Consider the following 21,735-nt stretch of genomic DNA (forward strand, 5'->3'; position numbering starts at 1 on the left):
TTTCTTTTACAACAACAAGTTAAATACTTTTATTTATATACAGTTGATAAAGGTTGTGTTTACTTCAGATTAACTTGCTTAGGGTAAAACATAACATAGACCTTCACGCACTCCTTAGATATTGAACATTTGTGAATAGTCTCTATTACTATATCAACATCATCTTTAAAGTAATTACTCAAGATCCAGATAAAAAATAAGCATTAAACAAATTAACATTTATAACCTTAAAATTAGTTTTCCTGCGTATATTTCTAGCAATTTAGAGCAATCATCATCGTATTCACTTAATCTACAGGGTTCATGGAGGAAAATATATACATCACTCATCACAGTTAGCTGGCTATATAATTGCTAATAAAAGATAAACTTTTCAATATATTTATTAATGAAAAGTGTATTGTAATGTTTAAATGTAATTAATACTCATAATGGTGAAGCATGAAACCGTGCATATGGGTTATGCACAATTTTAAACAGAATGAACAGAATTGGATTAGGATTGGTTAGAAGAGATTACTTGATTTATCGAAGGTCTGGCAACCCTATCACCTACCGGGTTTGTGGACTAGACTGAGCTATCGTGCTCAGCGCGTGCAGTTCAGCAACTCGGCAACTTCGTTACGGTTCGTGCCACGAGTCGGTAAGTGAGTAAGTAAGTAAGGACGGATTGTGAACCATGGCGGAAATTTGTGTGAATGGCGGAAAAGCTACGTTTGACAAACCCAAGGTGAGTTTATTTGTTTATTTTTCTTCAGAGGTGCAATATTAAGTGTTCGTGTGTGTTCGTGTGTTCGTGTGTGTGTGTGTGTGTGTGTGTGTGTGTGTGTGTGTGTGTGTGTGTGTGTGTGTGTGTGTGTGTGTGTGTGTGTGTGTGTGTGTGTCTCGCTTGGATGTTAACGTGTGCGTTTGTTGATACTTGGCTTCTAGCACCTGAACTAGAACTTTTACTTCTTCTACTTCCTTTATTATTATTATTATTATTATTATTATTATTATTATTATTATTATTACTATTATTATTATTAGTAGTAGTAGTAGTAGTAAAAGTATTATTATTGTTATTAGTAGTAGAGTAGTAGCAGTATAATAATAATAATAATTATTATTATTATTATTATTATTATAAGTATTATTATTGTTATTAATAGTAGTAGTATTATCATCATCATTATTATTATTAGTGGTAGTAGTAGTAGTATTCTTATTTTTATTATTTTAATTATTATTATTATTAGTAGTAGTAATAATAATAATAAAAAAGCAGCAATAATAAACATATAAACACAAAGATTACTACATTGTACCGTTCCTCAACCATCATACACCATTTTACTTATTTATTTTCCTTACCTACAAATGTTTATGTAGTGTGCCTTCAAAAATGCCTAAAACTAATGTACTAAAATGTACCTTCAGTCTTATTTATTTATTTATTTATTTATTTATTTATTTATTTATTTATTTATTTGGTGTTTTTTTTAAAGGTACAATATGTCCACAAATCCGGGTATACAGTAAGAAATGTTTTAAATGTATGCGAGTGTACAGCGGATTTCCTCCTAGGTTTAAGCTGCACACTATAACATGAGCAACAATTAGGGGTAAAAGTCTTAATCCATTCTGAAGCAAGCAGCTCTGAAGTCTGTCAGCCTCACATTTAAGTCCATAAGCTGGAGTCCTGAAAGGCTGACACCCCCCCCCCCCCCACACACACACACACACACACACACACACACACACACACACACACACACACACACACACACACACACACACACACAGAGGTTGCTGTGTGGTCACCAAAGGATGGTGAGCACCTTAATGGATCTAATAATAGAATCAGAATAGAATCAAGAAGAATTGGTTTGCGAAGTAATTAATATTAAACAGATTTACATGTCAAAGCATGAAATAAATCAGTAGTCAAGATTTGGCGCTAAATAAGTAAGCTGAGATCAAGATATAGATTCTGACTCTTCTAATAAATGCCTTCATACTCATCACGTTGTCTTCATCGTCATGTCTGGGACCTTTGGAGTAATGGGAAATGTTAACAGCAGGTGTTCTGAAAGTCTGGAAATACAAATGGGTTCTCTTTTTTTTGTTCATCGATTTTCACAAATGAATATTAGAAGTATTAGTACAGTGCACAAGCACAGTAGTACAAGAGAATGCATGCCGTTTTATAAGTTGTATAAAGATCAGTAAACATTTTCACAGCTTGATTTAGAAACATGAGGTACTGATGCATAGGAAGTTTGCAAATAATTTTGCTCGTGTTACCAGCAGTGCACACACACAGAGCCAGGAAATGCAGTGCATATCTCATGCATCAGCTACAAAAAACTTTAACTTTATAAAACTTTATCCATATAATAGCAAGCCAGAGGCAACAGTGGGAAGGGAAACCCAAAACAGAGCCCATCCTCATCTCATTATGAGTTATCAAACTTGCAGATTATGTTTCTTTTCGAGAGATTAGAACGCTTAGATCCACTTTTAATAATGGAAATCTCGAACACTTATGTCCTTGCAGAAGTCCTTGCATGTCTATTGATCCAGCAGACATGCCATTTAGCAGGATGCTAAAAAACAATAGTTAAAGAAAAGCAGTACGGAGAAGCTTGCGTTTCACCGACCCTTACTTCACAGAGCTGTGCTTGCTGAAAGTCATGCCCTTTGGAGCCATTTAACTTAGTCAGCATGCAGAGAGCGAAGATATTGTGAACGGATACAATAGTTCAGCTGATAGGAGCTTTATGATGTCCTCTTTAACCAACGTGACCCTTTGCGCTCCATTCATCACGTTATCATGACAGTGTAATAGTGAGGAGAGGTCAGCGTGTGTTTGTCAGGCTATTGATTCTTATTGACTGGAGTAATACAGCAATGCCTTCTGTTGCTGTTATCATATTACACCTACCATATGTAAAGGTTTTTGATCAAATTAGAAGATAGCATATGCTTCACACATTCGGCTCAACATTTCAGTTTGAAGAACAACCTCATTTGGAGATGCATTTACAGCGTTTATTTACAACATGCTGACAATGTTGTCATGTCTACTTCAGGATTTTCAAAACATTTTCTCTGGTTCCTGATTTTTTTTAAAGAATTGCGTGCAGAAAGTTTCCTAAACAAATCTAAAATTGAACCTATGGTTATTCTGGTTGAAAAGTAAAAAAAATGCATTACAGAGTACAGGATTTTTCACTTTCCTGCTCTTTAATACAAACAGAATGTTTGACAGAAAACTTACATGTGATTTGGTGCAGGAAATGCGGAAAGAGGAGCCTCACATACTCGCAGATTTTCTAAACTAATCCACATCTGCACACGATCACTATGTCCTTGGAAGACATGCAACAATTTCTAATGCATGTTAAAGGAAGCAATAAGTCTGAGATGGACCATCTGGCAGTACATTCAGATGTTTCTCTCTTTGTATCCCTTCACTTATCTGTTTGTCACATGAAATTCCTATTCCACCACCGGTATGTTGCACCGAAACAGTTTTTACAGTAAAGTTAGCAAACATTGCAAACACTGAAAATATTACAGCTTGTCATATGATGAAGGAACGGAAGAAGGGATGCCAATTTTACCAGAAGCACTTTTAACAATAATAATGTACATATCGGTGTGAGCTAGCTAGTCAGCGAGACAACAGACATTTAAGGGAGTGTAGCTTTCTCAGAAACTATTTCAGCTAGCAAAGCAAAAAATAAACAAAATACAATGGCAGTGATGGCACAAATGGTTAAGGCTCTTTAAGGCTCTTGGTTGTTGATCGGAAGGTCGGGCTTCAAGCCCCAGCACTGCCAAGCTGGCGCTATTGCTCACTGAGCAAAGCCTCTAACCTCCTCAGTTGGGATATGTGAAGAAAAGAATATTCCACTGTGCTGTAATGTACATGTGGTGTTAAGAAAGGCTTCTATGCAACAGTTTCATATAATGTCTGAAATGTCACTTACTCGCTATTCATTTCTTATGTATAGAACTATTGTATAAAAGCAATATCTCACTTGCAGTCAGCCTTTTTGTAATTAAAACAGCAATCTTGCTCATGCAATATCTCCTACATATAAAATATTCCACCTTAAATGCTGTAAAACTTGTCTAATTAATAAATGCTGTAAATGCACCTCTAAGTCAGGTGGTTTGACAAACATCCTATCTAAGCACTTCTACTTCCACATGATAGTAAAAACCTCCATCTCTTGCACTTTTTTTTATGTGATTCTAGTCCTAAAGCAACTTCAAGGGGGGGAAAATTGTGTTGTATTTGTTCAATCCCAATAATGTGTGCGTTTGGCTACATCCCTATTTCCAGTCCAAAAATAGGGATATTACACTCGATCCCCTGTGCATTTTGTTTTTTATTCTGCTCTAGGAATCATTCCTCTCTAAGAGCATGAAATAACATACAGTACCCACTTTTATTGCTGCTGTGTAAAGGATCACAGTCTCTGTGTTGTGAAACCTGGCGTTAAAGCAGTCAGAAGAGATTTAAGACCAGTTCTTGGATATAAACTCACAAGCACACTCTTACTAACTCAGGACATTATTGCTGGAAGCTGATGTTTCTGTCGACTGCCCGAGTTAAAAGTGTAAAAGCTGGACTCGGATTTTTGATAAACGATACTTCTGTAAAACGCTTCTAATATCACAAAGAGACAAACATCTGGGGATGTGGTAGCCTAGTGGTTAAGGTTTTGGGCTACCAATCGGAAGGTTGTGAGTTCGATTCCTACGTCCACCAAGCTGCCACTGTTGGGCCCCTGAGCAAGGCCCTTAACCCTCAATTGCTCAGCTGGATAAGGGCGTCTGCTAAATGCTGTAAATGTAAATGAATTAACATCGACTTGAATAAACAACTGTATCAAAATGATATATGAGGATTAAAATGAGAGTTTTTTTAAATATCAATCGAACAATCCTACGACTTTGCAGCATAATGTTTTTAATGATCATTTCAAAAACTTTGTCTTTCTTTCATTCAATCCCGCTTGCACAATAAAGCGATTATTATTATTTTTATCTGTCCTTAACTATGATATTTTTAAGCAAATTAAGTTGGTTGTGTTTCAAAAAGTATTAGCTTCATTTAAACCACAACACAAGACACAGCAGGCAACTACTAATGATGAGTCACTTTATGATTGGCAGTTCAATTCTTTATGGGAAAAAACCCCCGAATCTAGCTGCTTGCTGAAGCCTGCATTAAATTATTTTAAGGAATTTTTTGAAAAAAAAAAAAAACAAAAAAAAAAACAACGTGTTTCTGTGCAGTACATGTAACCTGTTTAGTCCAAATAATCTTTTTATCACCACATCTCTACATATACTGTATTTCTCCACAGTCTTTAATTTGTCTGCGCTAGGTAGATTGAAATGGGTAATAAGACAGTGTATAATGCACATTATGTCATGCTTATTAACCTGCAGGTTGAACTGCATGTGCATCTTGATGGCGCCATCCGGATCGAGACCGTACTCGATGTGGCTAAGTAAGAACAAACTTTATTGGTAATACTATTCATTTGTCTAGAGAGGATATAAAAGGAAGGATGTGTTTAGTTAGATTATTTGATTACATAGGAACTAAGTTTAGCCTCAGTGTAAATAAGTTATAATATTTGTAAATTCAATATTGCTTTATAACTCAATGTATAAGTTAAAAAAAAACATCGTTACATATTATTTTAGTTAACCGTCCATTGCCCAAGCTGAAATAAACACATTTCAAGGATAATAACAATTGGGAGGAATTGATGCGTGAGGGAAAAAACGTTCCACAACATTGTAAAGTTGAGTCTGAAACATTTACTGGCTACGATGGAAGATTTTCAGTGTCAGTTGTTACCGTATGTTTCTTTTTGCATGTTTATTAGGGCATTTTCAATAATTAATTAGACACCTATTTATTTCAGCTTTAAGTCACTGTATAAAACTTTCAGTGAGTCAGACATGTACATACACCAAGGTGACTGTCTGTGTAAAGAGAAATTTGCCTCACACCTCCAGGGTTGGGGGCTCGATTCCCACCTCCGCCTTGTGTGTGTGGAGTTTGCATGTTCTCCCCGTGCCTCGGGGGTTTCCTCCGGGTACTCCGCTTTCCTCCCCCGGTCCAAAGACATGCATGGTAGGTTGATTGGCATCTCTGGAAAATTGTCCGTAGTGTGTGATTGTGTGAGTGAATGAGAGTGTGTGTGTGTGTGTGCCCTGCGATGGGTTGGCACTCCGTCCAGGGTGTATCCTGCCTTGATGCCCGATGATGCCTGAGATAGGCACAGGCTCCCCAAGAAGTTCGGATAAGCGGTAGAAAATGAGTGAGTGAGTGAGTGATTGGTCGGTTGACTTAATTTGGAGTTAATTAGGACTTTTGCCTTATCTAAGACCATGGGAATAACCAAGCAACTCATCCAATGCCTCAGAAAGAGAATAAGAGTTCAATACAAGTGCAGTTCCTCCTTAGGAGCAATTTTCAAACAACTGAATGGACCATAAACATCTGTACAAACATTTGTACACAAATGTTAACACAGATAATGCCTTTTGCAAGGAAGAGCCATAAATGAAATTCTCAGAAATAAACATAGTTTGGTCCAAGAGTTTTAAATGAGCCACACAAGTTGAAGTTGGTTCATACCATCTACATCCTACTTCCAGGAATCAGTTCTCCATTTCACTTTTGTTTTAGCATAATCCTTTTGACATAGATTCACTTTACAAAGGGGTGAAAAGCAATGAAAATTCTCACCAGATTCTGAAGTTTGAGTCTTTGAAATCTGAACCTTGGTCTTATTTGGCAATGTCAGCAGACGTGAGGAAAATGTCAAGAAATTTGTTCTTTAAAAAAACAGACAGATAGACAGATAGATAGATAGATAGATAGATAGATAGATAGATAGATAGATAGATAGATAGATAGATAGATAGATACTAGTCACTGTTTTTGATACTGTCAAAAACCTGAATGACATTTGTGTATGTACAAAATAAACGTTATGTCACCAGAGACCACACACAACTAACAAAACAACCAAATTAGAATGATTCAGTAGATCGTAAGTACAAGAGAGTGTGACTGTACTTACCAGTGTTATATTGGTGTTGAAGTTATAAGACTTGCATAAAAGTAATCAGCATGCTGTTCCTTACTGTCATATGGGAGCACACACAATCATGTTTATCTTCCTCTGACTGGGTTTAAGGCGGCGAGGTATCACCCTTCCTGCAACCACGGTGTCTGAGATGACTAGCCTGTGCACGGTGGATAAGCCGGGAACATTCACCGAATTCCTGGACAAGTTTACTCAGTACATGCATGTCATTGCGTAAGTATTACCTTAACTAAAACATAGCAGACATTAATCATTTATCAACTGCTAATAAAGTAAACATAGTAAGAGCATTTTCTATATAAATAGAGCTTTTGCACCAAGAGTTAATATGCAGCTGGACAGTGTGGTGTCTGTTATATTACTGTCTGCCACAAGGGATCTGTTTTTACCACAGATTTTCTGTATCCAACTGAATCTTTGCCTAGACAAGATTATAAAGGAAATGATTGAACAATGTGAAATACGATTATGGTTGTGGTGTCTGGTGATGTGGAAAACCAGGTTTTCCTGCTTTATATATAATGTTATATTAATCCATTATAATGTATAATGTTATACATTTATATATAACATTATAAAGTACAACAGTCTAGTTTTGTTCTCTGCACACCCCACATGCTGTGCATCTGCATGAAATAAAACATTTATTTTTTAATCCAAGGCCATGAAAGAAAAAAACGCTTGGCCGTGTTATTCATGAGGAAATTGTTTTATTGTCTTTTCCACTATGCAGTAATTCTGAAAGAATGTTTTCATCTGAGCCATAAAACATATTTTAGGAACTTACTGGTTGATCTGGCCCATGCTGGTCTTTCTGCTTTTTTTTAGTTTGCTTCATTTCCGAGATCTAGAACAAGGCTCAAGCAGGAGCCACTCTTCATTCCACCCTTCTAATCAGTTGATCTTTAAATGTGTGGCTTCTGCTTGGTTGATATTTAATCCTGCAGCCACACCAGCTCATTGTGGAGAAGACTGGACACCTTAATTCATTAGATTCTGCTGTGGAGACTTTCCTGCTTAGGCTTTCACCTGTGTGTGACCTGTTTTGTGTCAGGTGCCTACCAGTGTAAGGAATTTTGTAACCAGGTCTGAGGTCTGCTGCCTGCATCATGATTCCAGGATGTAAGCATTTTCTGAAAATCTCACATCCTGCTTGCCAAACCACTCTGAAAACCTACAGCCGAATCACAGCCAAACACGATTACCTTTACACAACAGTTCCATAAACAAGGAGCGTACATGGAGTAAAAGCCGGCTAGGTAGCCCAAGGACTTGTAACGATGATTAAGACGGGATGCTCAAGTGAAACGTTGTTCTGAATCTGAACAGTTTAAACTAGCTGTATAACTACAATTGGTGACAATACAACCCTTCAAATGATTGGGAATTCCCCCGATGGTGGGAAAGCCGGTGTGTACACAGGTGACTAGGACTAAAAATATATTTGCTGCATATTTAACAAACAAAGCAAGAACTGGATAGATATTTAACACTTAAAAAGATTTTGGTCTGTTGTGCTAAATTCCTGCTTCATGTTGTGACTGTAGAGGGGACAGAGAGGCCATTAAGAGAATCGCTTATGAGTTTGTGGAGACCAAAGCTAAAGAAGGAGTGATTTACGTGGAGGCGAGGTACAGCCCGCACCTGCTGGCCAACTGTGACGTGGAGCCGATACAGTGGAACCAGGAAAAGTGAGCCTTTCTTAAACTGTTTAAATGTTTAAATATCTAGAAGTATCATATCTTTGATTGAACTCTTTTTACCAGTAGTCTGTATTGTGGTGTCTACATTCAGCATTAAATTTCATTGTCATGTCATACTCAACAGATGTGGTTAAAACCTCATTACTACGAATATTTATATCCAGAGAAAAGTAAAAAAAAAACCCACAAATGTTTTTCTTTTCTCAAACATTCATTCAACTCATCATTCAACCATCGGTGATCTCTAACCCACCTCTGCTCTCTGAGACACCTCAAGTGCTTATGCATAAGCATCTAAAATTTGAAGGCGTTAACTATAACCACTAAAATTCTGTGTGAGGTTATTTGTACAGGGGTAAAATCGTCTCACACCGAATGTGAACAGTGTCCTCGTTCATTTTATATCAGACATGCGGCGATAAATTCATTCATCTTTTTATGCTGAGTGAAACTGTCTGATAAGTCGATTTCCGTTCTGTAGGCGAAATGTAAAGAGGGTTAATCGTATCATCTTCCCTCCAGGGTGAATATTGAGAGCCGGGCTGGTTAAATGTTTCTAAAGCATGAAATGTAACATGATTACTTATTATCACAAAAATGTACAATTCCTTTTTTCATTTATGGTCAATAAACCACTTTCAGTTGACCTGAAATAGAACAGCATTCCTGATAGAAAAACATTTAAAAGACTGGTTAAAGTTGACCAGGACAACAGAAGGGAGTAAATTTCAGTATCCTTTTTTGAGCTTTGTCCCTTGTTTCCCTTGCTAGGGGTGACGTGACACCAGCCGAGGTGGTGCATCTTGTGAATGAGGGCCTAAAGGAGGGAGAGAAGGCCTTCAAGATCAAAGCTAGGTCCATTTTGTGCTGCATGCGGCACATGCCAAGTAACGTACCCCTCTTTCACTTTCACTCTCACTCACTTCCTCTGTCCTGTCCCCTGTGTGTACATTGTGTCCCCTGATCTGGGTGAGAGTGAAGAGAAGCTTAATTCATTGCACAGTCTCTATGTGGAACCTCTGACCTCACTCTTAACCGCATGCTGGAAACCAACATCTATGTTCTATGCTTATTTGCTCGTACATCATGTTGATTTATCATCTCGCTGCCATCTACAGCGTGGTATTTTTAAATGAAGATGGGAGTGTAGAGATGACGTGGAGTAGCTCGGTGCTCAGCGCGCCAACCGTACATCTTAACATCTGCATGTTCTTGTTTAATCAGTACTTTGAGCAGCTTGTAATTGACATTTGCACATTACAAATATGTAATTCTGCAGAACTAGAGCACACAGACAGCTTGACCATATTATACTTACATATGTTGATTATGGTTTCCATGCAGGGAGATTTCTACAGTCTTTACAGTGTCTTTGACCTTCAACACGATCACATTAAGGATTTAAAAATTGAATCCACCAAATCAAAAGGCGCCAATTAATTTTCTATAACAGAAGCTCAACATAATCTAAAATGAATAAAGAATGGATTTATTAATTATAGAATGTAACAAAGAAATGTTTAGAATCGATATGTTGATGTTTTGTGTAAAAGAATTTTTAAAAGTATTTTGATCATTCAAATAGTTTTCTGGAATTTCTTTTTTTTTAAATCACCAAAATCAAGTATTTCTGGCCACAACAACCATAAAAAAAGTAAATATAACCAAATAAAACAATTAGTTTCTTTGATTAATGAATGAAAGGTAATCAAATCACATCAGGACATTCTGTACTTAGAATATAAGCAACACCACCCTGTCACTGATTACTTTCCTATAACTGCATGCCCTGTAGTGTCTTACTACTACCTACAGTATAACTCATCCATACACCTGTATATCCATGTTTATCATTTTATACACCAGAAGAAAACAGGATTGTGTTGGTATTAAAATATATATTTGTAGATTTTAGTCTGTAGTTGTAGTTTTTATTATTATACAATAGAGAGGTAGTTTACATAGACAAAGATCTTTTTCATCTTGTATTTGAATGCAATAATGCTAATTCTAATTCACACCGTTTCCAATATATAACAGAGTGTGTGTGTGTGTGTGTGTGTGTGTGTGTGTGTGTGTGTGTGTGTGTGTGTGTGTGTGTGTGTGTGTGTGTGAAAGAGATATAAATATCGAATTATCCTGTGAATGTTGCATGTGAAATCTGAGTCAGAGCTCACTACATTTTCACACTACTGATGTATGCTTGCACACACACACACACACACACACACACACACACACACACAAACACACACACACACACACACACACACACACACACACACACACACACACACACACACACACGTCACACCTGAGAATACACTGATCACAAAATATCTCATTAGACTTTTAATTGACTGAGTCTAGACAGAACACTAGACCTTGTCCCTATCGTCACCTTTCATTTGTCAGTTTTCAACAGTGTTGTGCTAGTTACTAAGAAATAATAACTAGTTACAGTTACTAGTTACTTCATTCAAAAAGTAACGCATTACTGTTAAAAGTAACTTTTTAGTTATTTTTTTAAAGAACTAATGAGCATATTTCCACTTTGAGAAACTCGTCTTGCTCTCGCCTCGACTCACCATTACTGCCGCACATACTTGCATAAACGGAAACACGCCCACAGTGCGGCGTCTTCGTGTTTAACGTGAGACAAAAAGTAACAGACAACCGCACCATATGGTAACAGTAATGGAGTCACTTTATTTAAAAAGTAATTCGAGTATTAGTTACTGTTAACAGTAACTGCGTTACTAGTAACCTGTCACTGCCCAACACTGGTTTTCAACACATATGTTGCTCTCTTATGCTATAATAAATATTTTGTGTGTGTTTCTTCTGTGCAGACTGGTCCATGGAAGTGTTCGAGTTATGTAAGAAGTATCGAAACGATGGTGTAGTGGCCATAGATTTAGCAGGAGATGAATCTATAAACTGCACAGACTTTCCTCTTCACAGCAAAGCCTACGAGGTACAAATTCCCTCTTTGTCTATGATTCATGTAAACAGGTACCATTTTGTTTCATTCTTGATTCTGATCGTTCAGGTGTGTTTTTGTTTGTTTTATTAGCAGCTTTGACAGTAGGTTGGGCAAAGCGTTGTGCCGTGGTGTAAAAGGAATAGAACTATTCAGGGTGTGCCGTCGTTGGAAAATAGTGGTATCAGTAAGCCTGTTGTTGATTATTTTCCCTAACATCACGCCTCAGGGTGGTTTTTTTTTTTCCTTACGTATGTGTTCCTCCAGATAAACACTAACACCGGAATGAATTCAGATATACAGGATCCTTGCCATTGCGTGATGTAACGGAGCCATAAAGTTTCCTCATATTTTACCACAGTTGGCCGTTGTGTCTATTTTGATAAGCAAGTAAAGATATTAACGAATCTTTATCAGTGCAGTTAAGAAATCGCGTAGTGCACTTTCATCTGCTAGGAAAATCGTATCGTTATGCTATCACTTTGCTTATCTATAACATGCTGATTCATTCAAGGTCTCCTGATGCTGCAAGTCACATTACCTCTCAACCATGAGCCGCAATACAGTTCGAGTTCTTAACAAGTAACACAAAACATGCAGTAGTTTTTAAGATCTATTAATATCTGCAGCCATTCTTTTTATGACCATCAAATAAAGGGATTTGCTATGTTCCAGGCTTACAGGCTTACTTCAGACAGTTTTCCACGAAAGGGACAATTACAGGGTGCCTGGAAGTTGGTTCAGCCATTGGCAGATGCACTCAGGATAGCATGGCTTGCCATTTAGAACAATGTGTTATAGGGAGGAAGAAACTAGACTGGGAACTGGAAGGGAAGATTCTCGAAAAATTCTAAAATATTGGGAACTAAATGTAATCGATCCCCGGGATGCGTGTCTGAAGTATGATGTTTTGGAACACGACTAGCTATGACATTTGTTTATGCCATTACTATGAAGCTCAATTCCCTTCAATCCTTTGCTTGTCATATTGCAAAGATAGAGAATAAAATCGGTTCATGGATCCTGTCTGTTGAACGCATATATATATATTTTATATAAGAAAGCGAGCATGCTGCATCTTAGAATTTGGTGTGTTAAAGTCACTTGCTTGTTTATTTAAACACAGATGGGAACCAGCTAGTGTTGTTTGCAAAATATGATGTGGCATGCTGTTATGGAATGACAATCAATGACAGATTGGTGTGACGCGTTCTTCCTCTGATGTAGTTTGCTTTCCAGTAGAAAAACATACCGAAGTCTTTAAGAATAGAATAGAAGCCTTTATTTGTCACATTCATTACAGCACAGTGAAATTCTTTCTTCGCTATCCCAACTTTTTGGGAGTTGGGATCAGAGTCAGACACGATACAGCCCCCCTGGAGCAGAGAGGGTTAAGGGCCTTGCTTAAAAGCACAAGAGTGGCAGCTTGGCAGTGGTGGGGTTTGAACCCTGATCCTTTGATTAAGAAAAAAAATAACTGCAAAGTCCAGTGTCTTTTTCTAACTTAAACATTCCAGTGGTGGAAATCTTAAAGCTGCTGAGACCGGAGACGCCTTCTAAAAAGGATAAACAACCATCTGAGAGAAAGCTGCACCATATCAATGATTGCGTTTTCCACACATTTGAAATCCATTTATTATTGGCTTAGATTATGCTGAGCCTCCACTAAGTTTTTTTTAAGGCTGGTATTATGTTAACAGTAACACATGAGAGCTACAGTTTGCAGCCTGCTGCTGTCAGAGTTGCTGTTAAAGAACACTTATCTCCTGACCAATCAGATTCGAGAATCCAACATGTCAGTGGTTTCAATTTGCATAACGGTGTCTGTTGTTGACAGGAAGCAGAGAAAAGTGGCATCCACAGAACCGTGCATGCGGGAGAGATCGGCCCTCCATCTGTCGTGAGAGAGGTGAGGCCTTGTTTCTTTCTGGAACAATAGGCGCTCACACATCGAGCGCGTACACACTGACGACGTAGACATAACACAAGCTGATCCTTGACTACTCTCTGCATGGATGAACGATGATATCGATAACGATAATTAAAAGTAGAGGTCGTGTGCTGCTGTTCATGCAGATTTGTTTTCTCAGACAGATCTAGCACATTAGACGTCGGCGTAATATTAAGAGAAGGTTTCCACAGAACCATGATATTGACAGTGATATTGTGAAAAGATATTCTGACAGCTCTTTATATTCACACTGACAGCTTCTCGTTTTCAGAGCAGATATTACATAAAAGTAAATCTCATCCTTTCTCACAGGTGCTTTTGAAAGGCCACACAGCTAATAAGTCTTTAAGCATAATTTACTTCCTATCCATTCTCCATGGTCAAACCAGAAGTTCATTTAAAGCAACACACCTTGATTCTTTTTAAAATTCACCACATCTATAGCGTATGTGTGATGACCAGCAATAAGGATCTTTTTATTTTCTTATTCCTGAGACATAAGGCATGCGCTTGTGTGTGTAGGAGACTTAAAACTTGATTGTTGTACTATAACTGTAGTCATTTTAAATCCACATTGTATAGTCATACAAGTGAGTTTTCAGTAAGATGCATTCTTGAAATTCTTATCTGTAACGGACAGCTTTATGTTATACAGATTATGTGTGTATGTGTGTGTGTGTGTGTGTGTGTGTGTGGGTGTCAACAAAATACTAAACATAGTCTGTGACAGAAACCGAAGTCATCACTGCCTTATCTACACGTTTAGTTAATTATTACTGTATATATTATCCTGAATTAAAACTGGATGCCTGTTGTTACTTTTATAGAACAAGATGAACTGAAACATTCATATGCTTCACAGTTTTGCTTCAATCTTGTTAATAGTTTAATTGATCCCAAACGTGCAGAATTCCCACAGCTCCCAGAGTTCTCTGCTTTCACTGAGCTAACATGGTCCACTGAACCTCGGGCCCCACGACGAATGAATCATTTTGCGTCATTTTTGTTCTTGCCTCATTTATCATAGTGACACACCAAGACAAACACTTGGCCTCTGTTGGACTGAAGTGGAAACAACCCAGTAAGAACCCAGCAACAACCCAGCCCTGCATTTATGTTTCACAACCTTTCTGTTAATAAAATACATCATGGGTATAATATGGATGGATTTAGAAAACATACTGTACACAAAGTGTCTGAGTGAATTTAAACAAAACAGTTCAGTTAAGAGTTTTTAAGTTCACTTCCTCCGCAGGCGGTGGAGGTGCTGAGAGCGGAGCGTATTGGACACGGTTATCGCACCATCAATGATGAGGCTCTGTACAAGCAGCTGCTTGAACGGAATATGCATTTTGAGGTAAAAAAAAAAAAAAAACAACTCTTGACAAGGACATTTTTAACTCTTTTTAAAGACATGGTTATTTTTTTCTATTTAAACTGAAAGCCTTTAAGTTAAAACTGAATTAAATCCCTAAAACAGTGCTCATTTCGGCACAGGAACTTTTTATAAATATCATTTCTGGGTCCAGTTTATAATGTTACATACACCATAGTATACAGGAAAAGGTAAAATGTTTGAATATGAAACAAACCCCATGTGTTTAAGGTCATGAAGATATTTTAATAGGATTTTGGTAGAATTGTGTAAAGAGTAAAGATTAGTACGTACATTTCCAAATTGTTTTTGTTTAGAACTTACAAGACGTAGAGGACAAAGTGCTTGCTTGGCCAATGGAAATGTAGAACATTTTGAAAGGCCTCCTGGGTGTTTAAGTTGTTTTATTTATTTTTTTTAAATTACAATTTTGATTGGTTTTAATTCTAAAACTAAAACATTCATACCAAAATTTGTTATTTTATTCATTCATTCATTCATTTTCTACCGCTTTTATCCGAACTTCTCGGGTCACGGGGAGCCTGTGCCTATCTCAGGCGTCAACAGGCATTGAGGCAGGATACACCCTGAACAGAGTGCCATCCCATCGCAGGGCACACACACACTCTCATTCACTCACACTCACACACTACAGACTACAGTTTTCCAGAGATGCCAATCAAAATACCATGCATGTCTTTGGCCCGGGGGAGGAAACCCGAGGAAACTCCCGAGGCACAGGGAGAACATGCAAACTCCACACACAAGGCGGAGGCGGGAATCGAATCCCCAACCCTGGAGGTGTGAGGCGAACGTGCTAACCACTAAGCCACCGTGTCCCCCGGGTTATTTTAGTGTTATCATAATTATTGTAAAATAGAATATAGAAATGGTAATGTTTGTTGTATGTACTGCTACAAAGGTGTAGTTGTATATCAGTGTTTGTGTTTTTCCACTAAGGTTATTTTTATTTTACATGTGGAGTTAATATGAAGAATTATTACAAGCTGTTCAGAGGAGTACAGTTAGAAGGAGGAAAATAAAGCTCATACCGCCCCCTTGTGGAAACTGCAAAAATTAGTCTACGATCAAACTGGCTTGTGAGTGTGGGGATTTACTCACACACTAATTCCCAACCCTGGTCTGGAATTCCCCCTGTCCTGCACATTTCAGTAGTTTCCCTGCTAGAACACTTGGTTTTAATTGGGTCAATAACCAGACATTATTAGGGAAAACACTAATGTGCATAGGACTATGGTTGTGCTTAAATTTTCAGTTTAATATTGCACTAAGACCCAGTGAATATCTATACATTGCTAATGTTTTTGATGAAATATGACTCTGTAAGTAACTTGTGCTTGTGGCTGTTTCAGACGTGTCCAGTCTCCAGCAAACTGACAGGAGCTTGTGATCCGGACTTCACCAAGCATCCACTCATCAGGTAAATCTGGCTCGTGTTCCTCAGGATTGACTAACAAACCGGATCCAAATCAACCTTCTCTGATGTTAACATGGTTACCTGGAATGAACAAAATTTTCCCTTTCCCTACAGGTGCCAATATTTTTGGACTGCACTGTAGCACCATTTTTAAAATACATTCTTTCTGGGGGATTCAACTGTTTTTAAAATGTCTAGAAACTTCAAACACAAATTTTCGTGCCCAGAATTAGAATTACTTATAAATAACATTTGCTTGTTAAAAATGAGGATAAATACAAGACTTGGTCAATACAAGTGTCTCTGTAGGTTCATGCGTCTCTGTGCCTGTGGATTTTTTTATAAGGTTTCGCACGTATGATGGATATTTGAATTTTTGTACGCAGGTTCAAAGAAGACAAAGCAAACTACTCTCTGAACACAGACGACCCTATGATTTTCAACTCCACCCTGGAGACCGACTACCAAACTGTTAAGCAGTACATGGGCTTCACCGAGGAAGAGTTTATGCGGCTGGTGAGAACTTTTTCCTTCGCGTTTTTAGAGAGAACTTTGTACCAAATCTGTAATCAGCTTGGATTCATTGCGGTGTGTCGTGGGTGAAAAAAAAAATATATAGATCAACCAAATAACATGATTCTCTTTGTAATGAATGAAACATGATGGCATACATCATATGTTATGGGAAAATAAACAGGAACAGGGTGTTGTGATGCAGCCCAATGAAAATCCAAGTTACTGCTCCTACTGTCATTTTTGATGATGTCACTTCCTGCAGTGTTTTATTCCAGTGATCACAGCAATGACACATTTGTTAGAGAAGACATATTCTTGACTTGACATGACTATTTAAGTTTCATAGAGTACAACATGTACAAAACAAGATTGTTCCTTGTTTTCACTTTTATCTCAAAAGTTATTAGAAAAAAAACCTGTCGAAATGGAAAGCTTGCTGAAGTCTACAAAATAAATAAACAACAGAAATCATCACCACATTAACGATTATATGTTTGTTTTTTTCAACCTTACGTTACTTTAGTGCACGTGCCATTACAAGCTTCGGTGAATGAGGTGTTTTTAAAAGTATATAAAGTTCATATAATGTTGAGTCAAACCTGTGGTGTGAATGACAGATGCAGTCACTAATGCAGACCTGCCAACCTTTACGCATTTTGTGTAGCAGATACGCATTTAGACTTCAAAATACGCATCGTAAAAAACCGTTGATGCCTTTGAGTTCAACTGTCTGTGTATTTGTGCACCAGGCAATGTGCCTATGGGTGTAACCGCATTGGGCAGCAACCTGAGAAAATAATAATTCGACCAATCATAGCGCCAGTTTAAAACACTTCAACACTACAAGCGGAGAGCTGTCAAAACGAATGTGGTTTTCATCTGTCTCTGTCCGTCTTCAATTCTTCTTACAGTGACTGTTTTTTACAAGTTAGGACTTAACGTTTCAAAGGTAAATGGCCAGAATTGTGAATTGCATCCATTTTAATAAGCCTTCCGAACCACAGGCTGTGTTGTGCCTCAAGTTTAAGTTATACGCACAGATCAAGTTTTACTTTATTTGCCAGTATTTATATAGGAAACGTAAGTCATGCCTGTAAACGCATTGCCGTCGTACTTTAACGGAAAAGAGAAACTGGCGCGAGCACGCAGACATCAATATCCGCGAGCGTCTGTGTATTCCTTTTATAGCACACGGTCATGCTATAACATGACGAACCTAATGTAATTTTTTAAATATCAATCGTATTCTGACTCGATTGTTACTGGCTCCTGTAGATCACATCTGATGAACATATTTTTTCGTGAAAAGCAGGGAAATAAATGCAGAAAGTATAAATGGCGAGGGAGGTATTATTATATGATCAGCCAGTCAAAACCATAGCGAAGTCTAGAGTCTTGCATTATTGCTGAGAAAATTAACACATGTATGTGTTGTCAGATATGAAGTTACTGTTTAGTTCATTAGATCTAATTTATGGCAATACATAAAGAGTTGTTAAAAAAAGTATGCAGATATTATACAGAAACGATCATGCGCATAACGTTATACTCTTTATTTTAGTAGCAGCCAAGTATTGTTATTGTACATTTTGTACTTTAGTACTGTAAAATGCAAATCTTCTTACATGCCATTTGTGCCTTAAAACATATTAATAATGTACAAAGTGTTTTCACGCAAATGCGCGTGGAAACCTATTATGAAAAACAAGAGGATGATGATGTGTGTGTGTTGTGTGTGCTTTGCAGTTAGTAATACATATGATGTCAGATGAGGATACTGACAGAGAGGGAGAGGGAAGCAAATCTTAAAAGAAGCGAGTATATGCCCCTCAGACGTTCTTGACCGGTGTTGTGCCTCAAGTTTAAGTTTTAGACTTTGCCAGTATTTATATAGGAAAAATATAGTAAAAATTTGTGATGAATGAGCTTGTGAACTTAATCAACACTGACCAGCAAATGTGCCTGTCCTTGCACCGCGTCGATGCAGTAAGTTTCTACTCAAAAAAATTTTCCAAGGTTGGCAGGTCTGCTAATGTCAGAGCCGTGGTTATAGAAAATTAAACACCTTCTGACTAATCAGAATGGAGGTTAAGGCAGAGGTTAAAGGTTTATTATCTAACTGTTGAAATTCTGTTTTTCAGAACATAAATGCAGCCAAGTCCTCCTTCTTGCCTGAAAAGGAGAAGAAAGACTTACTGAATCAGCTCTACGAGGCCTACGGCATGATCAACGACACCACCTTCTAAGCACAGATCAGCTAACCCTAAGCAGACCGAGTCTTTCTGATACACTCCCTTCGCCAAACTCTTACTGCAATAACAAAGAGCGCTCCTACTAATGAAGTATTAGCTTGTTTTTTTTGTTTGTTTTATTTCTATACAATACAATTTATAACAATTTCTATTTGTGAAATACAGTTTATACAATTAAATACAATTTTATAATGGTATAAATATTAAATCTATTTAATAACAAACACTGAAATGTAAATCCTTCTGCCTCTGTGGCTGCAGTGCAGACACCGGTACATCGCAGAGGACATACAAACAAGAAAAGTAAATGGAAAAGAAATACAGAAACTGGAATTATTGTACATTAGGGATAATGTATTTATTTGATGTCAAGTTCAAAATTATTTGCTCCCTTCATAAAGCATATGATGGGATGCGTTCAGATAAGAACAAAAATGAACCCCTCGACACGATCAACAAAAAAATTATAATTATATACACACACAACACAAAGCAGCTGATATGCATGGTAAAATATGTAGATTGTTGTAGGAGGATATTTTGGCCCACAACCTTGTGGTTCAGGCTAGACCACAGATAAAACTTTCTTCTATTGTCTCCAACCTGTTACAGGCCCAGTAATGGAGTAGTATCCATAGCAGGAATCACAAAACATCAATTGCAAGGATACATTTTAATGTGAAGCTAGACGTAATTGCTATATTTAATACAAAAATAAATAAATACACAATGTATCTTAAAATATTACGTACTATGTTTTTTTTTTTTTAAATGGATGGTGCCAATATATCTGGAGTGCCGTGTACTACAGTACATCAGTTCGGCATGTGTCTAATAGAGTTTGAAGATTTTAAAGAGAACATGTTTTCAATTATTTTTACTACAGATTGTTGTGATTGTGTAATCATATATTTGTATGCCTTTTTAATATTGTTAATGTATGTGAATCTATTTTTTTAACACCATACACACATGAAATGAAATGTGTATATTACTTTTACTGGAATGCAAGGAACCACAGTGTGAGTCATCCCTGTTTTACAGTACAGCAGTTAAATAAAATAGTTTAGAAACAAAAAATGTAATAAAAAATCTAAATAGGGGGTTTTGGCTCTTGGTTGCTTTGCCTGAATTCAGGAGTGTAACTGATTATAGTTTTACTTACAACAAATAAGCGAATGTGATTAGATTTGTGAGTGACTGATTAATTCAATGATTTATAACCTGCATTTTTACACCATGTCCAATTTTTCCTGTAAGTGTATACCAAAAGTGTATTATAACTGCTGTGTCTGAGAAATGACATGCGTTCATAAAAAGGTTTTTGGATTGATTTGTTAATGTGATGTTGAGCCATTTTGTCAGGAGACACGTAACTCAAGTCAGAATAAAACACGCATTAGCATGTTTGGCCAGTGCATGTATATGTATTTGTGTGTATATATAATATATAGTGTATATATAGTAGATGAGCTTTGAGCTATAGAAAATTAAAAGACAGTACAGCTGACTACATTTGCTGAAAATCATCATGCTGAGATGCGTCTTCACTTGGACTGAGGAGACATCAGGCCTCAGAAACAATCTACAAAGACTAAATCAGTAACAATAATTTTTTGCATACTAACCTATGCATTATGGAGCTTTCCATTTAACCACACAATATTCTTTATACAAAGCCTTAATAATCGCCATGGAAATGGCTGTATATATACACATTATATACTCGATAGCTAGATAGATAGATATAATCCTTTTACAACCTTTGTACATCTCAAAGGTTTTCAAACTTCATATCCAGCACCCTCTTTAACTGTAAAATAAATTTAAAGAACATATCTATAGAAGATTAGTTAAAGAAATTATTATTTCTATACTGACAAAAGCATGGCTACAAACTAACCATGTTTTTAGTATTGAGGTTCTTGAGGATTGGATTAAACCCATTCGATTCAAGCAGGCCAATAACTAATCCTTTAATAATAAATCAAATAACTTATGGTGGAGGTTTGGGATTTCCAGTACAGCGACAAAATGTAAAAATCATCTGCTTGGCAATGAATAATTTCTAATAACTTTTTAATTGTGCTGTTGTATTTCCTTTTCATAACAACAGGGGGCACTGTGTATGAACTCCAATTCGTTAGTTTTTTGCTTTAATGACAGTGTGCACTTAAACTGGCATGGCCTTCACAAGTCTGAAAATCCTTAACATTCATTTTAGAACAAATCAATCAGTGTGTCTTCTGAAATGCTGATTTTAGCAGAGGAGGTTTGCCATGAGGATAATCTCATCTTTTGTACAAAGCAGTTAACATGGTCAATATCAAATGTGTTAGTTACATTTAAATAGAGCTAGTGCAAAATTATTAAAATGAATTATTCCA

General features: G+C 37.0%; 1 protein-coding gene across 1 annotated transcript; it reads left to right on the forward strand.

The window, feature by feature from the left end:
• The first annotated feature begins 564 nt into the window (after nucleotides 1–564).
• Nucleotides 565–20,689, forward strand: ada (adenosine deaminase). The gene is made up of 11 exons (XM_027144585.2): nucleotides 565–730; nucleotides 5,452–5,513; nucleotides 7,221–7,343; nucleotides 8,678–8,821; nucleotides 9,605–9,720; nucleotides 11,686–11,810; nucleotides 13,654–13,725; nucleotides 15,023–15,124; nucleotides 16,516–16,583; nucleotides 16,967–17,096; nucleotides 19,238–20,689. The coding sequence occupies exons 1-11, from the start codon at nucleotides 680–682 to the stop codon at nucleotides 19,340–19,342; spliced, it is 1,098 nt and encodes a 365-aa protein (XP_027000386.1). The 5' UTR covers nucleotides 565–679; the 3' UTR covers nucleotides 19,343–20,689.
• Nucleotides 20,690–21,735: the final 1,046 nt, after the last annotated feature.

The sequence above is a fragment of the Tachysurus fulvidraco genome, chromosome 23 (assembly GCF_022655615.1).
Source record: "Tachysurus fulvidraco isolate hzauxx_2018 chromosome 23, HZAU_PFXX_2.0, whole genome shotgun sequence".
NCBI lineage: Eukaryota > Metazoa > Chordata > Actinopteri > Siluriformes > Bagridae > Tachysurus > Tachysurus fulvidraco.

What these genes read in the sequence shown, in the direction of transcription:
- ada (XM_027144585.2), top strand. Translation starts at nt 680, where the DNA reads ATGGCGGAAATTTGTGTGAATGGCGGAAAAGCTACGTTTGACAAACCC. An exon ending in AACGGAATATGCATTTTGAG is followed by an intron (nt 15,125 to 16,515) that starts GTAAAAAAAAAA and finishes TGGCTGTTTCAG; the next exon opens with ACGTGTCCAGTCTCCAGCAA. An exon ending in ACCAAGCATCCACTCATCAG is followed by an intron (nt 16,584 to 16,966) that starts GTAAATCTGGCT and finishes TTTTGTACGCAG; the next exon opens with GTTCAAAGAAGACAAAGCAA.